The sequence below is a fragment of the Vanessa atalanta genome, chromosome 29, assembly GCF_905147765.1.
Source record: "Vanessa atalanta chromosome 29, ilVanAtal1.2, whole genome shotgun sequence".
NCBI classification, from domain to species: domain Eukaryota; kingdom Metazoa; phylum Arthropoda; class Insecta; order Lepidoptera; family Nymphalidae; genus Vanessa; species Vanessa atalanta.
In genome coordinates this window covers 5,936,744-5,959,832 of record NC_061899.1, presented here as the reverse complement: position 1 = coordinate 5,959,832, position 23,089 = coordinate 5,936,744, and the positions used below count along the sequence as shown (strand labels likewise).

The window sequence follows — 23,089 nt, the reverse complement described above, 5'->3', positions numbered from 1 at the left end:
ATAAACGTACTTTCTAATCCTCATAATCCGATGTGTCGGCAAAACTGACACTACCAGAGAGATTTTACGTTCAGGACGAACAGTACCAATCCACGTAAAACACAACAAAAAAAAACAAAATAAACAAACTAATTAAAACAGCTTTTCTTCAAACACTTTTTACCTTTTTATAGGATTAGATTGAAACGTTTCTTCGCAGTGGAGACGTTACCAGTGTAAAATACTGATAGGTATTATTTAGGATCCGTAATAGTTAAACATGAAACAACCGTTATCATACAACCTAAAACATTTTATTTTTATTTATATACTAGCTGAACCTGCAGCTTTACCCTTTAAGGTGTGGAGTTTCGTAAAATCCGTTCATAGCGGATGTCAACACCCTATAAGGAAACTACCTGCCATATTTCAAGTTTGTAGGTGTTATCGTTTCTGAGATTTCGTCATTAATCAGTTAGTGGTAAATCGATTTTATATATATAGGTTCATCATTTATATGATTAAATTCATTTTCAACTTATTTTATATTTGACATTGTGAAAACCACCGTCGCGTTATAAACCAATAGGAATAAATATACTAGGAACTATGTGAGTGTTGATTTAGAAATTAATATATTTATATAACTTTAACTAAATATTTCATAGATTTATATCTGTTCATACAATAACATTTATTTTTATTTATATTTGATGTACAGTGTGTTCATTTCTTAAGTGTAATGGATTTTTTTAAAAATCAACTTATGCCTGAGGTTTGTGTATTGTTTTTAATTAGCAATTTTGTATTTATTTATTTTAAATACATAGATATATATATTTTTAATTTATTAAATATTATATATTTTATATAATGTTGGATGAACAATATTGTTCTTGTTCATCAGATGAATTTATGAGTGTTTCAAGTAGCAACAACACGTCAATTTCAGACTCTGAAACACTTGAAGTGAAATTGTCAAAAATATTTGATAATACTACTAACCTCCTCTCCTTAGTGCATATTAACGCACAGAGCTTAGTAGCTCACTACTCTGATCTTCTCACATCTTTCAGTACCGGCGTGGTTGACGGAATTCTTGTGTCCGAAACCTGGTTGAAACCGTCAATTCCATCTACCAGTTGTGCTCTTCCAGGCTATAAGTTATTCCGCAATTATCGCACTGCTCAGGGTGGTGGTGGCGTTGGTATTTACCTTCGCAGCAACATTCCTGTCAGTGTAGTCTCTTCTTCCCCTTCTCAATACACAGACTATCTTGAGTATCTTTTCTTGGAGATAGTCGTACATCATAAAAAAATTTTGCTTGGAGTGCTATATTGTCCAAGTGATAAGATAAATTATTTAATCCCAGAAAACATTCAAAATTATTCAATCAAAAATTCAAAAGAATCGTTAAAGAGCGATTGTGTGCTAAAGGATATTACAACACTAATGACTTTTTAGTTGACTGCACACCTTGGGAATGAAATGATCGCCTCCAGGCTGTTTCAAATAACTAAAATATAATCATCATTGTACATGAAAAATGGTTAAAAAAAAGAAAAGATATATATATATCCCGCTGAGTTTCTTTCACCGGTTCTTCTCAGGTCCGAGGCGCTAAATTCCAAACCGGTGGTAGATTTTTGACAATCAATAAGCAAGTGTAAACACTTCTATATTGAATAAAGATTTTTGACTTTGACTTTGACTTTAACAAAACGCCGCTATATTAACTTAACGCTTCAGAATCTTTCTCAAGCGCAAGTTTGGGGATTCTTACGGTCTTTAGGTGTGGGCAAAACAACGGATAGTTGTCAAACTGTCGTGGATCTCAATGCTTTAAATCATCACTTTACCACTCCGCCTATAACACTAGATAATGACACTAAAACAGCTACCCTGTCGTATTTGTCTCGTCTTGTCCCACCAGACCTACCCCCTTTTACTTTTGAACCAGTTTCGGAGGATACCGTAAAGAGGAATGTCAGGTCTATCTCCACGAAAGCCGTCGGCAGTGACAATCTCAGCCTGGACATGATTCTTCCTGTGCTGGAGGATATTGCACCTGTGATCACACACATTATTAATTTCTCACTATCGTGCAATGTCTTTCCATCACTGTGGAGGAATGCCTATGTCATTCCATTACCAAAAACCTCCAATCCCTCCTCCCCTTCGCAATTCCGACCCATATCTATACTGCCTATCCTTTCTAAAGTCCTAGAGTCTGTAGTTCACAAGCAACTCTATTCCTATTTCACCATCAACAACCTCTTGTGTCCTTACCAATCCGTCTTCCGACCTTCCCACAGCACTGTTGGAGCACTGCTGAATATAACTGAGGACATGCGGTATGCTATGGATAATACCAAGCTTACTGTAATTGCCTTGTTGGACTTCAGCAGTGCCTTCAACTCTGTTGATTTTGACATTCTTCTCGGTGCCCTCCGAGCAGTTAACATCTCTTCAACTACCATTGATTGGTTCCACTCCTATCTCTTCGGGCGCCGGCAATGTGTAAAAACAAAGGATTCATTCTCTGATTGGACAAACCTTACTGCCGGTGTTCCTCAAGGTGGCGTTCTCTCACCTCTGCTCTTCTCTATTTTTATTAATAATATATCGCGTGTTATTTCTTCTCCCTTTCATCTGTATGCAGATGATTTGCAATTGTATCGTCATTTTGAGTTGAGTGAGCTGTCTGACACTGTTAATTGCCTTAATGAAGATCTCTCGGCTGTTCAGTCCAGGGCTAAATCCTTTGGTTTATTGGTTAACCCCGACAAATCTCAGTAGCAGTAGATTAAGAAGTAAAATAGACTGGTCGTCTGTACCCTGTGTCATGTATGCTGGGGTTCCAATAGCATACCATGACAAAGTAAAAAATTTGGGCCTGATCATAGACTGCAACATGTCCTGGACTGCTCACCTCAACGATATCAGTAAGCGTTTTCATTACACTTTTCACTCTCTCAAACGTCTCCAATATTTTCTCCCCTTCAATACCAAAATTATGCTCGCTCAATCACTTCTTCTCCCAATTATTGACTACGCCGATGCCTGCTTTCTAGATGTGACGGAGGAGCAACTTAATAAGTTAGAGCGCCTACAAAACCTCGCTATTCGTTTTATTTTCGGGCTACGTAAGTATGACCATGTTTCTCATTTCCGCGCTCAACTTAAATGGCTCCCTATCCGATTTCGCCGAGATATGCACATCCTTTCAGTCCTGTTCAACATACTCAATAACCCGCATACTCCTTCGTACCTTAGCTCCCGGATCAACATCCTACCCACTCCCATACGCTCCAGGCGCTCTTGCATCACTTCGATGCTTGATGTGCCTAGGAGTAATACAAAATTTCGACTGCAATCGTTTACAGTACGAGCTCCGATACTGTGGAATAACCTGCCGAAATCCATCCAAAACAGTGATAGTATTGAATCATTTAAAAGCCGCTTAAAACATTATTTTCTCTCACAAGCTAACCCTTCATCTTAACCTTACTTCTCCCCATGTCTTTTCTGTTTTATTTTGCATACTAAATTAACATCGATTTGTAAATATGTATGTATATGTATTTATATAGTATATATAAATAATATACGTAGTATATGTATTTTGTGTATTGTTTTTTTATGTATGTTTATGTATTATATTTTATTTATGTAAGTATTTATATTTTCATATTTTCTATACTACAGTCTGCACTATTTTGCCCGCTACATCACCCTGTCACTCACCTCCATAGGTTGACTGGAAGAAATCTCTTTTAGAGATAAGTCCACCTTTGCCTGTACATATATTACTGTACCATCATTGTAACATATTTTAGTGCAATAAAGAATATAATAACAGCCTGTACATTTCCCACTGTTAGGCTAACGCTTCCTCTTCCTTTGAGGAGCAGGTTTGGAGCATATACCACCACGATGCTCTATTGTGGGTTGGTGGATACACATGTGGCAGAATTCCACTGAAATTAGACACATGCAGGCTCACGATGTTTTCCTTCACCACCAAATACTAGATGAATTATAAACACAAATTAAGCACATGTAAATTCAGCGGCGGTGAATAAATTCCAAAATGTATAACATACTTTAATCAGCTTGAAACAAACTTTATTAATATGAGTTATTTCTTTCTTATTTTCCTATTATTATTATATTATATATATATATATATATCGGAGCGTGGTTACTTTAGTTGTTAATTTGGATAATTAATGAATCGAATAGTTGACAATAATGTTTGATGGCTGATTTACTTTTAAGAGCGGGTCACCCCGAATGGAGTTGTAAGTGCCATGGCAACGCGAGTCGTTATGTTTTGACAAGCTTCTCGAATGCGATGGTTGCTTGCAAACCCATTTGCTCTTAATCGAGATGAATTATTGTAATCTTTTGATATTATTGTGGTGTACGATTATTGAATCAATTAATATAGTAATCAGACGATATTAAATACGTTTTATTTTATGAATATCTCCATTGCACGCCCACATAGTCTTACAAATGTCGGATCAATCCCCGAACCCAACTGTTCGGCATCCTGCTTCTCCGACATATATATATATATATATATATATATATATATATAAATATTATAAAATTAGTTTACATACATGTTATAATTTGTCAATGTTGTGCGTTTTTATTTGATATAGATACATACCAGTGAACATGACGAAGTCTGTGTTTTTCTCATTTAGTAAGAAATATGTATGTTTTTATTGTATCTTTTAAATTAAATAAATAAATTTATGTTTCATATTTTGTTGTTATATAATTTTTTTAATCAATAGCTACTTGACAGTTTATTTAATCTCCAACCATATTTTATTTACATTAAAAACAATTGTTATTCGTATGCATACTCGTAGTTTTGATTACAGAAATTTACACTTTATACAGTGTAATTTAAAACACGAAGTGTAATGTTTCGAAACTTAGAAAACTTGATAGTGAGTATATACCCTTTGCTTTTTTTTATATTGAGGAAAAAATATGGCAGTACTGTATTTATACGTCAAGTGAGCCTTCAGCCAAGTGAAATTTGAGGTAGCAATACATAGCGGTTTTCCATAATAAATTAATCGAAAATGTAATATTAAACTAAAAAAATAATGAAATTGCTTTTTTAAAAAAATATTAACATTCAATATGTCCTTCGAGTGCATTAAAATTAAACAAGAGCCGAACACCGAGTCGCCATCCTCGTCAAATAATATTGTAAATAATTATGAAAATTCAGAACCATGTAACAAAAATATTAATAACGAACAAGAAATAGTTCAAGATTTATCTAAGACCGAGTTTGTAAATATCAAGATTGAACCGGAACTGGACATAACGTGAGTTTCTCTTTGCTTAATATTATTAAGATAAAAAAAAGTTACCAGTGTCGTTCATTATAATTATAGAAAATATTTATGTGTCTATATATATATAGAGTAAAATCCTTTTTTTATTATTTTTTACTCTAAAAAATCCTCTTTCTTGTTTATTAATAAATGTTATTTATGGTTTTGAATCTGTTGGACAATCTTATTTGTTTCTCCTCTCGATAATAATCAATTGTTTTTATATATAATAATTTGTTTATTTTGTTTGTGTAGAATTGATACTATTTAGAATTCTTTAAAAAATAGGTCATCTAAATCAAAATAGACATTATTCAAGTAATCTTTTACAAGCAATTTTGAATCATCTTTTTCAGAATCGTTGTAAATGTAATGCTTCCACAGATTTAAAATGTACTACCAAGAATAACCAGCAAAAACAAATTTATAAGGTTTTTTTATTAAATACTATTTATAAATATATTTAGGCCTGAAAATCAAGAAATACTAGTTCTGTGTTTTTTTTATATTCTATATAATCTTGTGTTTTAGTAATATGCCTTGTTTATTAATGATTTAAGTCACACAGATTATTAAATAAATGCCAGCAAGCTTTTTACTGGTGCTCGTTGATAGCTGAAATAATAATCCATATAAGTTTATAGAAAACATAATGGATTATTAGGCAATATAACTCTCTATTTTTCTATTTAAATTGGCTTGTATATAAATATTTATATTAAACATATTGTGCACCACAAACAGTTTTTGATTAATATATTTTTATCTATAATACAACATTATTCCTCTTAACTACTAACATCCACTTTAATTTTGCTTCCAAGCTTCCGATAACAGCTTCATAGACATTGATTTTTTTGCAAAATCATTAAGAGTATTATAGATCAAATAATATTGTATCAATTTAATGTCAAATGTTTTTATTTATTCCCTCTCGTGGTTGGAATAGGATATGGTTATATTTTGTGGGTTCTTAACAGATACATGTATACATATATTTCAATTATTCTTTGGGCAAGAATGTTTTATAAAAAAGCCATATTATTTTGGTGTAAGACCTGCAAATACTTTGAACTGTTAACACTTTCTACTTAAAATACAGACTGGAATAATTTTTTTATAGTCACAAAATATGTCAATAAGCTAAAGCTGGTCCTATATACCTGTACTCGATTACTGATCGACTGTTCAGTTCCATAATTATGTTTACAATGTTCAAATTCATATATATGTAGAATGATGATTATTCAGAAGAATATAGTTCTTTTATTAAGTTGGTTGGAGCCGTGTGCAAGCTCATCTGGGTAGGTACCATCCATACATCTACTGCCAAACATAATATTTGATATTGTTCTGTTCCAATTTGAAGGGCTTGTGAGCCAGTGTAATTGAAGGCACAAGGGACATAACATCTTAGTTCCCAAAACCGGTAGCGCATTGGTGATGTAAGTTATGGTTAATATTTCCTAAAGCACCAATGACAATGAGCAATGGTGGTCACCCACCATCAAATGACCTATTTGTCATATTCTTTCATCCTATTAATCTCTCATTTAAATAAAAACTAGTATAAAAATATTAAGAGTTTATTGTTTTGAAAGAATCAATAAGTAGATCAATTTCGATTTGATTTAAAATGATTATTTTTTGTTAAATGTCGTTCATCGACAACTTACAAGTCTATGTTTATTTTAATATAACAGTATTTCAGTCATTACAATTCAACTGCGTCATATACATAATTAACAATTTTTCATATCATGCAACATTCGTACTAATCTTGTGAGTACCAAATTTTTTGAAGAAACTTTGCTTGCGGATATATTTCATAATTTAGTGGTTCCAATACAGTCTCGCCGGAAGGATACGATTAAAATTCATTATTTTATACAAGGAAGAAACGTAATAGAAGATTTTCGTAAATAATCTTTATACAGTAGATGATAATAACATGAAATACACGCTTGTCACGTCAATAGTCTAAATTTAAAGCGGCTGAAAGTGCTGAACGCAGCTGCTTCATCTTTGTATAGTATAAAACAAAGTCGCTTACCGCTGTCTGTCTATCGCTGTGTATGTGTATCTTTAAAACTACGCAACGTATTTTGATGCAGTTTTTTATGGATGGACTGATTCAAGAGGAATGTTTATATGTATAATAGATGCAAAATATAATAAACACTGATAATTTCAGAGATTTGTAATGTGATGACGTATATAAACACATTTTTTTTCGTTTACATTGAAAACGCTCAGTGAACCCTACGAGATAGATCAAAATAATGTACTACAGTATACCTTAAAAAGGTCTACGAAAATGTACGCGATGGTATGTCTCTTAGGGATAACCCACAATAACCATTCTTTACTTTGTACGAGAAATAATGGTTTATTTACGAAGTGGTTTTAAGCAATACAGCATTAATCCTTATCCAATTAAGTACCTTAAATACATTGTGAATTTAATATAGATTAATATGGCCCTTTAATCCTTGTCCAATTAAATAAATTAAGTATCGTGCGTTTAATATAGATCAATACGGCCCTTTACAGCCTATAATTTAAATTGATATTTTCGAAAATATTACAGGTTTAAAATACAGGGATATAGCGGTTTGTATTGTCTAATGTCAAAAAACTCGTTAACGTTGTATATCGGCATCCGTGCGAAGCCGGGCCGGGTCGCTAGTTTATAATAATATTATATGCTAAACCAGTCTCCGACACGCGTTGCAAATTCTGGTATAAGTTTTATGTAGGTACGTTGATGTTTGTTCAGTTGCGAATTAAAATAAAGCCGTTTTTTATTAAAACAGATTAAAAATGAAGTTCGTATTCGTGTTTTTTATTTGTAGGATTTTTTATTGTTTATTAAAAAATAAAAAAAAAAAATTAATATAATTGTATTTAATTTACATATCTAAGTTATATTTATAATTAATTGGAGGGAAAAGTAACTACAATTTTTCTTGTCGTATCTCATTAGAATCTATATTTAAAACCGGTGCAGCTTTAAGTATAAATTCTGTTACAAGGAATATTTTGATTTTGTGAATTTGAACACTTAAGCCGAAGTTCGTCATAGCAAGACGTGGCGTCGTCGTCGTGACCAAATGACTGATTTGAGGGACCCCTGAAATAGCTCAAATTAAACGTATAATATAAGTTTTTATATTTGATTTCTTTGTTATTTTAATAAGCAAGAGGACGATGATATTTCTATGAATTAAAATTATTCTAAAATAATAAAAAATGAGTTCTAACTTGTTCGTCTGAAAATCTTATAATTAAAAAAAAGTTATTTTCGATCGTACAAAGTTTCTTCAATCGTGTATTGGTTTTCTAAAACGGCTTATATACAACCTCAAGATACCATGTTAATATTTTTTGATCGCGATCTTAAGACTACTTCACCATAGCGAAAAATTTCTCTGCTCAGCATATGCTCTGTTATATTGTTCAAATTCATTTATTAAATAGCATTTAACTCAGTTATTGATATAGTCAAAGTAAAAACTACATTGCGAACCGGTGTTCGCAATAGAAAATAATCTGACCTCAGAAAAACCGGCGAAGGAAACTCAGCGGGTTTTATTTTGTTTTTATTTATAGACTCACCGCGAAATTCCATTCGGATTGAAGTCACTAAGTGTTGAACTTTAGTGAGATTATGGTTTTATTAGTACCCTAACCAATATTTTGAATCACAAAAGTGAGTTTGATCATTTGTTAAGTTTTCACGTCTGATGAGTACAGAACGTCACGGGTTTCTAACAACCGGCAAACCACTTCTTTCCGTAAACCAGGTAGCCAGTACACAATTAAAACGAATATATCATATTTCAATAATTATTGACACGGGACTTGGGTGTGTTTGCCTGCAGCCTTGTAGTCACTGAACTAACTCTCAACTTGCAATTAGTGTCACTCGTATGGGAGACAAAATTTGTCAATAGGGATTGACAAATTTTGGGAGGTAGGGGAAAGGCTTGTGGACAACCTTGCTATTGCATTACTGTAATAAAATTGGACGAGTTCTTGAACAATCCGTAGAATTCATTATTATGGTTGCGTTAAAAACGCAGTTTCGATAAAATTGTTATCTAAATTTTGCAAGTAAAATTAAAGTAGATATAATCGTCTAAGCGGAAAAGTGTTGTATTATAAATGAATATATATTAATCAAGACACTTGCCCGGATTTAAATTCGGTGATCTTCGGTGAAGTGTCTTGAATGAATCGTCTTCACTAGACCTTCTCTCTCGGTGACTTTGCAAGCCCACCTGGATAGGTATTCGGTTGAGTCGGCGCTACAGATACAAGACATATTAACATCTTAGTCTCCCAACATTTGTTTAGCATTGCCATTTTAAGAAATGGTTAATATTTTTTACACTGTCAATGTTTATGGATGGTGGTGACCACTTACGGTCAGGTGGTCTAAATGCTAGTTTGCCGTTTTGATTTTTAAATGAATGTAAATGGATACTAGACGATAATAAACGCTTTCTTATTCCAGTGAAACCCGAGTTACCTCATTACCGAGAAAGGATGTCGACACGAGTGAGTGGCACAGTGTACCAATTAAATATGAGCCCCCCAGCGTCAACGTGGAGGTCGCCATCAAGCAGGAGCCGGAAGAGCCGGAACCTCCAGAGGTCAGTTGTGTCAGAAACTTATAATGAGATAAAAGGTATTTTACTTACATATTAAACTAGATGTGCTCGCGACTTTGTGGGAATTGAATTTAACAAAATAGTTATTGTTGTAGCGGAAAGTACCTCTTATTACATCTGCTATCTGCCAGTAAAAGTCCCGTCAAAATCGGTTTAGCCTTTCCAGAGATTAGCCGGAATAGACAGACAAACAGGAAAATAATAAAAAAATGTTATTTTGGTATATGTACCGTGTATATATATATGCATTTAGTTAAAAGAGGTTATTTTAATATTACAAACAGACACTCCAATTTTATTATATGTATAGATTGGGATCATTCTGTTACTAGTAATATGACTATATTTGTATAATCAGAAACGTCTTAATAATGTCTAGTTTGTGTGTTGTCTTTGTTACCAAATAGCCTTGGAACGACGATACAGGTGGTAACAAAATTAAGCTGTAGACGTTTAACATCTCTGGAAATATAAAAATTGATCCCTATTATATGTCTTATTAATATTATAAATGCAAAAGTTTGGATGGATGTTTGTTTGTTACACCAGAACGGCTGAACGGATCTGAATGAATTTAGGCACAAGTATAGATTATATTCTAAAATCATACCTTACTCCTGCAGGATATGTGCCTATAGTTAAATTTACTTTGAGCTTAGTGCAATCCCGTTTCGGTAGGTACCACCCACTCATCAGATATTCTACCGCCAAACATCAGTGCTCAGTATTAACGTGTTTGGGTTAGAAGGGTGAGTGCGCTAGTGTAACTAAGACAAGGGACATAATATCTCAGTTCAGGTGGTTGCCGCATTGGCGACGTTAGCAATGGTGGCGGCGATGTGACAGCTTACCATTAGGTGGCCCAATTTCCCGTCCGCATACCACTAACATAAAAAAATTAAATACTCTACTGGATTATATAAACGATAGAAGAGTTTGTTTAATTGTGTATAATTATTAAATGTAATTTGTCGAATGAAAAAAAACTCAATTTCTTGGCGGTTCCAAAATCTACATTCCTAACAGGTGGTAGATTTATATTTAATACAAATATGTAAAATGACTGATGATTAAGAAGTGTGTGTGTTTGCCCACTTGAATGAAGTATCTTTTGGTTTTGATGAAATAAATTTTCGTTTCAGGAAGACAGTTGTAACTACATTATACCGGATATGTGTCCACCGAAAACGTCCAACATATTCATAAGTGATGGTAAGCTGTTAATGTATGTATTTGAGTGTAATGTTAATTGCGTTTCACATCAAAAGCACCGCATCGCATCGCGCCGCAGCACATTTCAGGCATCGTAAACTAAATTAAAGTGTCTTGACAGTATTCGAGGTTCTTATTTGGCTTGACTGTCGTCCGAATCCTGACCGTTCTGTATGCACGTTCCATACACGTAGCGCGTGTTATATGACGATACTGACGACCTCCGTGGTCGAGTGGTGTGTTCACCGGTTTTCATAGGTACGCCACTCCGAGGTCCCGGGTTCGATTCCCAGCCGAGTCGATGTAGAAAAAGTTCATTAGTTTTCTATGTTGTCTTGGGTCTGGGTGTTTGTGTTACCGTCGTTACTTCTGATATTTCATAACACAAGTGCTTTAGCTACTTACATTGGGATAGAGTAACGTATGTGATGTTGTCCAATATTTATGTATTTATAATATATTACTGTTGAGGAACGGTACTGTTGTCCCATCGTGAAATGTCGTAAGTCGTCATTACGATGACACGCCATTCTGATCCGTCTGTCGTTTAAATGTTGTAATGAGTGGTTTCTCTTACAGAATCAATACTGGTTTTACAGTAATTCGTTAAAACTAAATACTACTAGGTACGTTATTCGTTAATTTTGTCTTATCAAATGACGATTCAATAGCTACTTGAAAAAACTCGTAAAAGCCTACTTGAATAAAGTATATTTAGATTTCTGTTTGGCTGAGAGCGTAATACTTGGTGTTTGTGATTGGGACCTTTGCTAACATTTCATTTAAACAGTTTTCTCTTTTCAGTGTCGGAGGAAGTGCTCAGTCTGAACTCCACAATCGACGGCAAATACATGTGCCCAATATGCCATAAACGTTTCGCAAATAAGGGTAACGTGCAAAGGCACATGCTTCTGCATACGCGCGAGAAACTAGAATGCAATGTATGTTTCCGTCAGTTTGTGAAACAGGGCCACTATCAGAAGCACCTGCTAACCCATTCAACGGAGAAGCGGTACAAGTGCGAGGAGTGCGGGAAAATGTTCAGGACGTCGTCGAATTTGGAACAGCACAAACGGATCCACTTGGCCGTTAAGCCTTACGAATGCGAGACCTGCTTGAGGCAGTTTGCAGTTAAAGCGAATCTCGTGAAACATTTGAAGAGCACTAGCCGGTGCAAGATGCCGAACCACGAACCGATCGTCTGCAAAGTCTGCAATAAAGTTTTCCAAAAGGAGTTTTTGTTGAAGAGCCATCTTCGCAGACACACGACGGAGCGGCCGTTCGTCTGCGACCGATGCCAAATGAGCTTCAAATATAAATCGACGCTCATCCGACACGTTCAGCTACACAATGGCGTTAAACCGTATTCCTGTAAGATATGCAGGAAGAAATTCACACACGCCGGCCTGATAAAGCCCCACATGAGGAAACACACCGGAGAGAAGCCCTACACTTGTCCGGTTTGTAACAAAAACTTCGCACACAAACACAACATGCAAAGACACACACTCAGACACACGAAAGTCAAACACTTGGTCTGCGACGTCTGCAACAAGACGTTCCCAAAGGAGAGTAGGCTCAAGTACCACATGCGCACACACACCAAAGCGAAGCCCTTCGTGTGCGACGTTTGCGGGAAGAAGTTTTCACATCGACAGAATATAATAAGACACTACAGTCGCAAACATCCGAACGACACGTACGACTGCACAGACACAGACGCCAGTGTCGCGAAGGACGTTTGGGAGAAAGTTATTAAGTCTAAGAGTATGGAAGTGAAGTTGGAGATCACGGCAGTGAAGGAAGACTTGACGGAGGTCGGCGATAGCGTGTTGGGCGTAGAGAAGTAGCTTGGGGCTGTTGTGTTTAGCGTCTTTCAGTGATTACCACTTGGTAATAACGTTAGAATTGCTTTAAAGTGTCCATATGTCCAGTGATGATCATCGTCTACTACCGTTCGCAACACAAGTGGAAGTTGTTGCAAATTTTTATTGACGTTACTGATCGTATCGTGTTCATGTAATTCAATCTCTCTAGTTATCGTTTGAACTTTTATCAAATCTGGCAAACTTTGAATTTAGTTTTTCAAGTAGAGATGAATAGTGGGTACATTCATTTTAACTTATAAAATATTTGTCGGCGTAGCTCTGATAAATTTATTTTCATGCTCATAAGTAATGGAATAATCTTTAGGAAAAATGCACGTGCGAAGAATTTCAATAAAATATCAACGGCTTGAGATCTTTGTCCAACAGTGGGATATTACTCCATCACACACAAATCATGTCATAGTTTATGTCGTGATAAAAAAATACCCTTTTGATGATGAGTAGACCCAATCACCTCGTTCTACCATCTAACAGCAATACTAAAATGTGAGTTAGCCAGTAAAATTTACCATGGGTTCGTATCATTCTTGTAGGATGTCCTGAATAACACTGCCAGTATCTGGCAGAGGTTATGTACCGGCAGCGGAATGGCATCTTTCTTTTATTGACAAAAGTATAATAAATGGCATGAGTCTTGACATGCGCAGTATATTTTTATGTCTCTATGAAGGAGCCGCTGGCGCCTTTGATTGGCTGAAATTATACATGCGTGAACTTACCCCCAATGCCGACGACTCACGCCGGCTATCAAATTGTCTGTTATAAAGAATTATATATTTTCACTGATATTTATTTATATTATTATCTTAAGTGCACATCACATTACACGTTTTAGTGTTAAGTAAGCAACATCACACGCGACGCATGTGTAACCAGTAAGCAAAGAAGTTACAGGGGTGGGGGGGTTACATTCTTATGGGAGGAGTAAAGATAAACAAACCTTAAATTGACATATTACATGCGATTCGCTAATAGCTGCTGTATTATGCACTACAAACAGTTCTTGATTAATATATATTTATTTATAATACAACACTATTACACTTAACTACTTATGTGTATACAATTTGCTAACTTCGCTGACATTCAAAATATTTTCACGAATCCATAATGAATATCATAGATTATATAGATCTCGACCAATGATATCGCGTCAAATCAAGGTCAAACTTGTTTATTTATCTTTACACCTGTCATTGGGATCGGCTGTAGACATTAGTAAATTACTCGGCGAACACGATTGGCGCTAAAAATGGCTGGAAAGTTCGCTTCCTTTTGTCACATGAGTTTTTTAGTTCAAGTTAGTATTCAAATAACGACTCGCTTAACTTGCGGATATTTAAATCGTCTACATAAGTCGAAGGCTATCATTAGTTTGGTTCATAAATCAAAGGGCTATGAATGAGGGAAATAGAATACAATTAGATATTTACACTATTAGTAAGAAAACGAATCGTTGTTTTAAAAAAAAACTGAGCTTTGTACAGTCCAATCTATTGATTTAAGACATCTCGAATGCTTTTATAGATATTGGCTGCTTTCACACGAAGCCGCAGTTAATAAGGAATTAAAGATCTCTCGTATATATAAATATAATTTATTAGAATTAAACGATTGTAACTTTTTAAATTTTTAGTATAAGAACAGGAGATATCAAATTAACTTTATCTACTGATGTAGATGTATTCACTCTAGAAGGCACGAAGCTATCGACGTGTATCTGTTGAGCGACGCTCGTACTAACAAGATGTCTCAGTGTGCGTAACTAAGACGGCAAAAAAAAAAAAAATTATATTTGTTAATGCACGCCGATAATTTACAGTGTAGGGGCGCACTTTGAGTAAATAGATCTATATCGGTTCAGCTACCACTAAAAGTGTAAATTCATTTGAAAACATCCACGTTAAAAAAAATAACGGATTGTCAAAACAAATTCGTATTGAAAACTTATCATCTGTCTTAAATTATTTATGTGTCTAGAATGACACACTACAAAAGAAGTAAAACGAATAGGCCAACTTTATTACCTGAGTGTGCGTGACAGCGCTTCGCAAACGCCAAATGTCATCCTACTTTAAATTTAATAGTTTGCGTGTAATTGGTAGAAAACTGCATGTTTCGACATGTTAATAATCTGAGACATTTGTTTATATAATTTTATATAAAACTTATAGCCATTAAAAATGCAGAATCAGTTTGTCCAACAGTTGGTCTGCCTCTAAGCACTTTATTAAAGAAATACCTAGTCTAATATCGGTATAATATATGTCTAAAAACTTGTATTATGTTAAATGAATTTGCCCTAACAGAAATGTCAAAAGATCACATAAAATGTCAAAAAGTGACATTTGACGTAAGTCGTGTTTTTTTTTTTTATTAGTCTGAAATAGGTCTTGATTTTATTTGAGCTTCCACTAGTTCGTGATCTCTAAAATGTCGATTTTCTTCGTGTTGATATTTATTTTTTAATAATGCTAATTTACTAAGAAATAATAAATTTTATTAGAAATTAAATGCTTTTATATGTTTTTTTAATTATAATTGTTGTATAGAAAATATTAATAATTGTTTTATTTTAATTCAAAGCGATTGAAAAATTTAAAAATGAAAGGTATGTCTGACCTAATTGGAACGAAGTTCCTTTCGTTAAATAGCAGACACAATGAAAATATTAACAAACAAAGATTTGAATATTTATATATATATATTATACATAGGCGTACAAAGTCATCAAACTATTTCGGCCTAGCTCTCACCCAAGTCACTAAGGGGCTTAAGCCTAAGGGCCTTCGTTCTAAAAAGGCGTATCTTTCAAAATACAAACATCGTTGCAACAATTTATTATATGATTTGTAGTGAGTGTTTAAAGCTTAAGGTGATATCAGACGGTTCATTCGGCTTAGCTGGAATGACGTAAAAAAGAACATTCATCCGTAGTTTCTTTCAATATGGCGTCGAATGAAGTCGTGTCTCTTGGAATAAGTTTAATTTGTGATCATTTCATTTCATTTCACTCGTGTTCAGACTGTTCATGATTCGGAGTGGGAATGCAAGATGCCGAATGAACTGATCCAACGTCGTTGGATCAGTTCACTAATGAATTCATTCGGCACTTTTTCACTTTGAGTGAAAGATGCAAAATGAAACGAACAAAAAATGCACCGTCTGATTTCATCTATAGATATATTGTACTTACAATTAAATTGTAAGGAAATTAAGAATGTCGAAAACACAGCCGTAAGTCAGCTTGAATAGTTGCGGTTTTATCTATAAATGTCTAGTTATGATTAGTTAAATAACGCTGTCTGTCTTCTTCTCTCGAACGTCAAATCATTGATGTCAGAGAGAGAAATCAATTTTAACTAAACACAGCTAAAGAACGTGTTGTAAGTAAGGACGTTAATTGTTTACTGCTGGTAAACTTGTGACAAAGTTTGACGTTTAATTGCCAAAAAAGTAAAATGTTTTAAATAGGTTTCGTAGGTCATGCCGTACTGTCATCTTTATTTTCTTTGTACATATTATAGTGTCTTGTAAACGAGAGGCGTGTGAGTGATCTTAGCAGATTATCGAACAGATCTATCATTAGATTGAGATTAATTTCGCATTCAGTTAAACTATACAGTTCCTGATCATTTTTAGAAGTCTGGCGAGTTTTGGCGTTATTACATGGAAAAGGGATTTTTTAAAAAGGTTACCAAATGACAAAATTATCTACCTCAGTTTTACTGTTAGAAGAATATGTGGCACTATTATTTTCACTATGGTACCAACATCATGGTTGGAAATTCGAAGGGTCGAAAAATGCTCTTTGAATCGATATTAAATTTTAATATCACAAATAAAACTTCATAATTTATTTTTACCACCGAAAGTATCCTATTTGCTGTTATTTCTGTATTGTGCGTATTTAAGCTGGCACACGAACACAAGTAGAGGCTTCTACTTCAAAATTTGAAGTATTAATTAACTGATATTCAATATCAGTCTTTAATGTCAAAGTATTTGGACTTACCAGTGCCTAGTGCGCCGAAATATCCCTTAAAAAACCAGTGGCACCCACTCCTCTATTCTTGGGATGGTTTGGTAGGCCTGCGGAAGGGGACCCCAAAACCTACTCCGAATTAGGGCTCGCTGGATTTGGCTTTTCTCCTCAGTGGTCAAGCTGAATATTGTATAAAAGGTTGTCTTCATCGCCCTAAAAACGACTACATTTTGGGCTTAACCGCATTCAATACGATTCAACTTCCTACCGTGATCTTGTTTGGACTATATTGGTAATTGTAGCAACCGTCTGTCAAGGGTAAAAATACTGGAACCACTTCAATTCAGGTTAAAGAACTTTATTACTCATAAAGAACCTTACAGTTCACTTTACAATGCAATTCATATAACTTATAAATAAAATTTGTTTTAGTGGTAGAATCTGTGGCAGTATTCACCTTGACCCAAATAAGAAAAGAAAAAACAAAATAAATAAAAAAAAGAAAGTAAAAATTTAAATTTGTGTTTACAAATTAAAAAAATTCAAATTCAAAAATATATTCAAATATTTAGTTGGTAGGTAACAATTTCGTAAATTGTCAACACTCAAGGTAAATAGGCCGGAACTCGCCAGAATTTTATAAAGATTAGGCAGTTTAGAACTCAGCTGAACAACTGAACGCTTAAATAACTGACATTCGTCTCTGCTGGACAATGATCTGCCGAGTCCACTCACACAGAGGAGAGTTTTTTTATTCGAATCAAAGCAATAGTAAATAAATATTTAATGTATTGTAAACTTTTATTTTTAAAATATCGGAGATTTTATAAATATTTTTATAAATGAAGGGCGCAGTTTCTTTACTGGGTTAAGTTGTTGATATTTTGATCTTGTAACGTTATTTAGCTTTAAGTATTATGAATAATTTGAGTTATTGTCTTAGAACGCATAATATTATGCATAATAAAGAGCAATAATGTTAGAAGCCGTTTTATTTTACCGTTTTCACTGTTAAATCACCTCGGAATATGTGTATTCGGTTTTTTTAGTTTTCTGGAAGTTTATAGAAATGGTGTCAAGTTTTCCGGATCTACAGTTGGAATTGGTTATATATTTAACAAAATAAGAATAATTCAATAAATATTAACATAATTACAGATAAAAAAAAATATAAAGAAAAAAATGTCACTAAATATTGCCGCCTTTTTGTGACATTTCAGTGACATAAATGGTTTAAAAAAAAAACAATAATTATGACACAAGATATTTTATTATCTTAATACACATACACAGTATATACTTAAGTACCACACAAACAGCAAGCTAATTTAAAAACATACAAAATTCATCTGGAACAAGCGCATAGTCTGAGTACTTGAAAAATTTTTCCACCATTTTAATTATTTATGTAAAAATATGATTTTATTTGACAGAGTATATATAATAGTATATAGCATTTAATATATCTTATATATTAATAAATCTATGTGCGTGATTGAAGCACCTCTTTTTAAAATTAATTTCACAAAAACAATATATTTTTAAATACTTGATACTGATATAATTATTTTAATCAAGACGTTATTTTGAATATTTGAAATAAATGGTAACATATGTATTTACGTGTTGAAATTAAATAAAAAACTTAATAAATTTTAATGGACGGAATTAAAAGGAAAAATGACCCGACAATGAGTCTTCTAGTTTAAAGGCTAACTAAAACATATTTATATAAAAAAATAATATTTGTACCTTAAAAATTACTGAACAGTGTAAATAATGGGACTCTACTAATATAAGCCTCCAATGTAACCCTGTTTTATTTAAAAATATACATCCTTACATAAAAATTGTTAAGTAGATTACGTTAAACTTGACCTTTGATTTGATATTCGACAGAAAACGGCATCCATTTTCTTTTTTTTTTAAAGATAATAAATTTTTAAGATTTTTTTTTATAAAATGTCAATATATTTTTTTTTATAAATAATCAAAGTGCTTTTTTTTCTTAATCATTATAATAAAAATCGCAAGGCAGTGGAATAATTTTAAAATGTATTAAATCTATAAATTGTATATAATATCATTAAAAGCACACATAACTTAATCTATTAAGGATAAATGAGATTACTTAGTTACATAGTAAGTTTTAATTTTATTGTTTAAATCGGCTCCGACATAAAATTCAAAATTCATTTCAATGACGAGATGACTACTCAGTCATAGCATTATTTACATATGAAAATACAATTAAAACGAGTATATTGTGCAATAAATACTTATTTTTAATTTATGTCGAAATATGATATTAGCATATGTGGAACCGACATAACACTTAAACTTCGAAATCTTGAATATGATTTTTTTAAATAATTTATAATATCTTTTCGGTGGATCCAATTAAACGATCGATCGATCGACGAAAGATAATTTTTCGATTATAATATTTAATTTAAATATAAGTTTTATTTTTAAAACGTTGTGCACAGATACAATATGATCTCACATTTATTCTTTGTTCTCTTTCATCTGTGGCGACTGCTCTGTGCATACGATTTCTGCGTACTCTGTGGAGGGGGGTGGTGGTTTTTCAGCGTTTTGCTCACCTAAAGCTAGTTCAGCGTAAATGACTCCCTTCTTGTCATCAGCTAGCGTCTGGAATTTTAATACAAAGTTTTTGAATGTTTCAGATAATTTAAAATTTGCAAATTGTTCTTTTTTTATGATATAAGTTGGAGGCAAATGGGCCATCTGATGATGTAAGTGGTCACCATCGCCTATAGACAATGGCGCTGTAAGAAATATTAATTGCCAATGCGCCACCAATCTTGGGAACTAAGATGTTATGTCCCTTGTGCCTGTGATTACACTGGCTCACTCACCCTTCTAACCGGAACACAACAATACTGAGTACTGCTGTTTGACGGTAGAATATCTGGTGTGAGTGGGTGGTACCCATCCAGATGGGCTTGCACAAAGTATCCCATAGTTATAAGCAGGGCTTTTTTGATATATGCAACAGATTGTAAGCCAAAAAATACATTATTATTATTATAATTAATATTTATTATAGTAACAGCATTATGGTGCTCGAAACCATCAAGTTTCATCCATCATTCAGCCATGAGAATGCCCATAGAGGTGTATCATCGTATAATTGGAACAATTTTGTTAAATTTTTATCGATATAATGTCACAAAATCGCTACTGTACCGCTACATCTATCAGCGAAGTGATACCATCATTTGCAGGTCTGCCTTCCTAAACTAATTTAAAAAAAAAACGTGTTTTGATAAACACAACTGGCTCCGAGGGTTACAAGGCTCGCCTAATACCTTGTCGCCTTCGACGTCGGGCGCGGGCGCGGCGGCCTGCACGCGGTCGCGGCCGCGCGGCAGGGCGGCGCGCACGCGGGCCGTCAGCGCGCTCAGCCTCGACTTCTGCCCGGCGGCGCTCTCCGTGTCGCTACTGACGCGGAATATTATAAACATTCTCGGTCAAAACATTTGGATTGTATATGGTATTTGACATACCAACTACCAAATGAAAATAAAAACTATTTTTGTAAAAAATCTATCTTTTAAAGTGGATGAAAATTTTCAGGTAAATCGGTTGTGTGGAACTAGTTTAAGAATTATACGAGAGTTATCCACATATAGCATCAAATAAATTGAGAGATTAAAGTTTGGTGATAAATAGAATGGTTACATCGGACAAAAAAAATATTAAAAAGATAAATTTGGTTATTTTCCAACTACCGTCAACATAGAATAAAACCGTTACTGATATACATATAAATTATAAAGCAAAGCTCTAGTGTTAGCTAAGTTAAATGCCTAAACATGAAAGTGATGCGTAATTTTGTTTCTGAAACGACGATCAAAGTGAAATGAATTGACTAATTTGAAGTGGACAGCCGAAGACATAAGGGCGACCAATGAGGGTGCAGTATTTAATTCAATCAGGAAATCTGATTGATCGTCAATTCAGAAACTAGCAATTCCTGTACAAGGCACGAAAGTTAGTAAAACAATTCTATACACGAGTCATGATTAGATGCCCCCTTATCTTGGCAGTAGAAAAGCCGATCGGGCTCAATGGCGTGCCATAAGGGCCTACGACCAGCTGACGTGACGGCGATGACGATATCCTGTTACCCCGGCGCCAGACATGTGTTCAAATACGTGATCAAATAAGCTGACATTTAATACTACTGTCACATGTTTGAACACACAAGTGCGCTTTGCCGTTCCGTGTCGGTTTTTTAGCGCACATCAAAGGGATCGAGCTCAATGTTTGCGTGCCTGCCACACTTGTGCGAGAGCTGTCGTGCGCAAACTTATAAAATTTGTGGCTAAACAAACCAACAATGGAGTGGAGTAACGAGAGCGTTTTCGAGTTTTTAGAATTGATGCAAGGAGACCAGGAATCAAAGGAGTGATCAAATCTTTGAACACATATCTGGCAGGTATAAGAGGATCAGACCAAATGCGTAAGCATTGTCTTCAAAGAATTGAGCACACGTCTGGCGCCGACTTTACAGTGACTTCACAATAAAGAAAGTAGAGGGCAAAATGGCAATAATAATTTACTTCTTAAAACTTCTTGATATGATTGTGCAAGCTCGTCCGGGTAGGGAGGTCTTGATTATTTTGAATAATATTAGTACTAGCGATATTAATGCAGTAGTGCAATCAAATCAAAAAGTTAAAAAGTAGTGTCGTAGCGAGATAAGCGTACAGGAAGTCCAACTTGAGCCGTTTCGACTCTAAAGCTGTAGGAAAATGCCGTCAATACGCCAAGACAGTTGATGATGAAAAGTGAACCATAAGATGACCCTGTCTTGGCAGACAGGGTCATCTTATGGTTCATTTTTGATTCAAATTTTGTTATGTGAATAATAACGTAATGGCTTAAATGAAATAATACAAATTATTTGTGTTCAATTGTAACACAATTACGATTCCGTTTGATATAATATAAAAGTAAAAAAAAAATTACTTTGTTATGAAACTTGTACCTAAAATATTGCGACGCTAAACGAGAACTATTAAATATATTCCTTGAAACAAAAATTAAATCGTTTAAGCCATTGCGCCCTTGAATATATTGTTATACATATAGGTTATATATCTACAAACGAACATACGTTTTAGAAGGTAGAACCACGCTCTCTAAAAGCACGTCCCCGGCCGGAGTCCTTATAACAAAATGGCGTATTTTTACAAAGCATTAACTTCCAGAAGCTATTTACACTTGATTATATAAAACCACATAATTTAAGTTAGTTAAGTAATTAAATTAGTATTTTTAATTTATATTTGTACAAAGTTTTTTTAAACTGCGAAAATCTCTTTACAAATTTATTTTATTATTTACTGACATCGGTATTAAATCAAAATGGCGGACAGATTCAGTTAAGTTCTCTGTAATTTTTTATCTGTGAAATTTTTGTATTCTGATTTTCAATGTTATTTTCAATTTTAATGAGTACTTCAAATATAATAAGAAAAAAGTGCAAATTCCTTTATTAAAAATAAAGGAATTTGCATTGCATTAGCATTTTATTAGCAGCCCGTAAATGTCCCACTGCTGGGATAAAGGCCTCTTCTCCCTTTGAGGAGAAGGTTTGGAGCATATTCCACCACGCTGCTCCAATGCGGGTTGGCGGAATACACATGTGGCAGAATTTCGTTGAAATTAGACACATGCAGGTTTCCTCACGATGTTTTCCTTCACCGCCGAGCACGAGATGAATTATAAACACAAATTAAGCACATGAAATTTCAGTGGTGCCTGCCTGGGTTTGAACCCGAAATCATCGGTTAAGATGCACGCGTTCTAACCACTGGGCCATCTCGGCTCATTCCTTTATTAAACTCATCAAATGACGACATAAATATTTTCATATTAAAACCAAAAAACAACTTCACACAAAGTTTTACAGAGAGTTTTTGCAATTCGAATCAATTTAATTTG

The 23,089-nt window shown here is 34.1% G+C and overlaps 2 protein-coding genes across 5 annotated transcripts in view; one reads left to right on the top strand and one right to left on the bottom strand.

The window, feature by feature from the left end:
• The first annotated feature begins 5,030 nt into the window (after positions 1–5,030).
• Positions 5,031–15,666, top strand: LOC125075099 (zinc finger protein OZF-like). The gene is made up of 4 exons (XM_047686714.1): positions 5,031–5,339; positions 9,868–10,006; positions 11,167–11,236; positions 12,041–15,666. Exons 1-4 carry the CDS (start codon positions 5,149–5,151, stop codon positions 13,084–13,086), a joined length of 1,446 nt encoding a protein of 481 aa, XP_047542670.1. The 5' UTR covers positions 5,031–5,148; the 3' UTR covers positions 13,087–15,666.
• A 3,479-nt stretch (positions 15,667–19,145) lies between these two features.
• LOC125075097 (fasciclin-3) overlaps positions 19,146–23,089 on the bottom strand; it is a 131,660-nt gene continuing 127,716 nt past the window's right edge. Inside the window, exons 12-14 of one of the 4 annotated variants that reach the window (XM_047686706.1) lie at positions 22,260–22,310; positions 20,446–20,578; positions 19,146–19,765 (exon numbers count right to left, since the gene is read on the bottom strand). In XM_047686706.1, coding sequence (XP_047542662.1) covers positions 19,619–19,765; positions 20,446–20,578; positions 22,260–22,310 — 331 coding nt within the window. In that variant the 3' untranslated portion in view covers positions 19,146–19,618. The remainder of the gene's footprint in view (positions 19,766–20,445; positions 20,579–22,259; positions 22,311–23,089) is intronic. The other 3 variants (XM_047686709.1, XM_047686710.1, XM_047686711.1) reach the window with 3 other exon arrangements.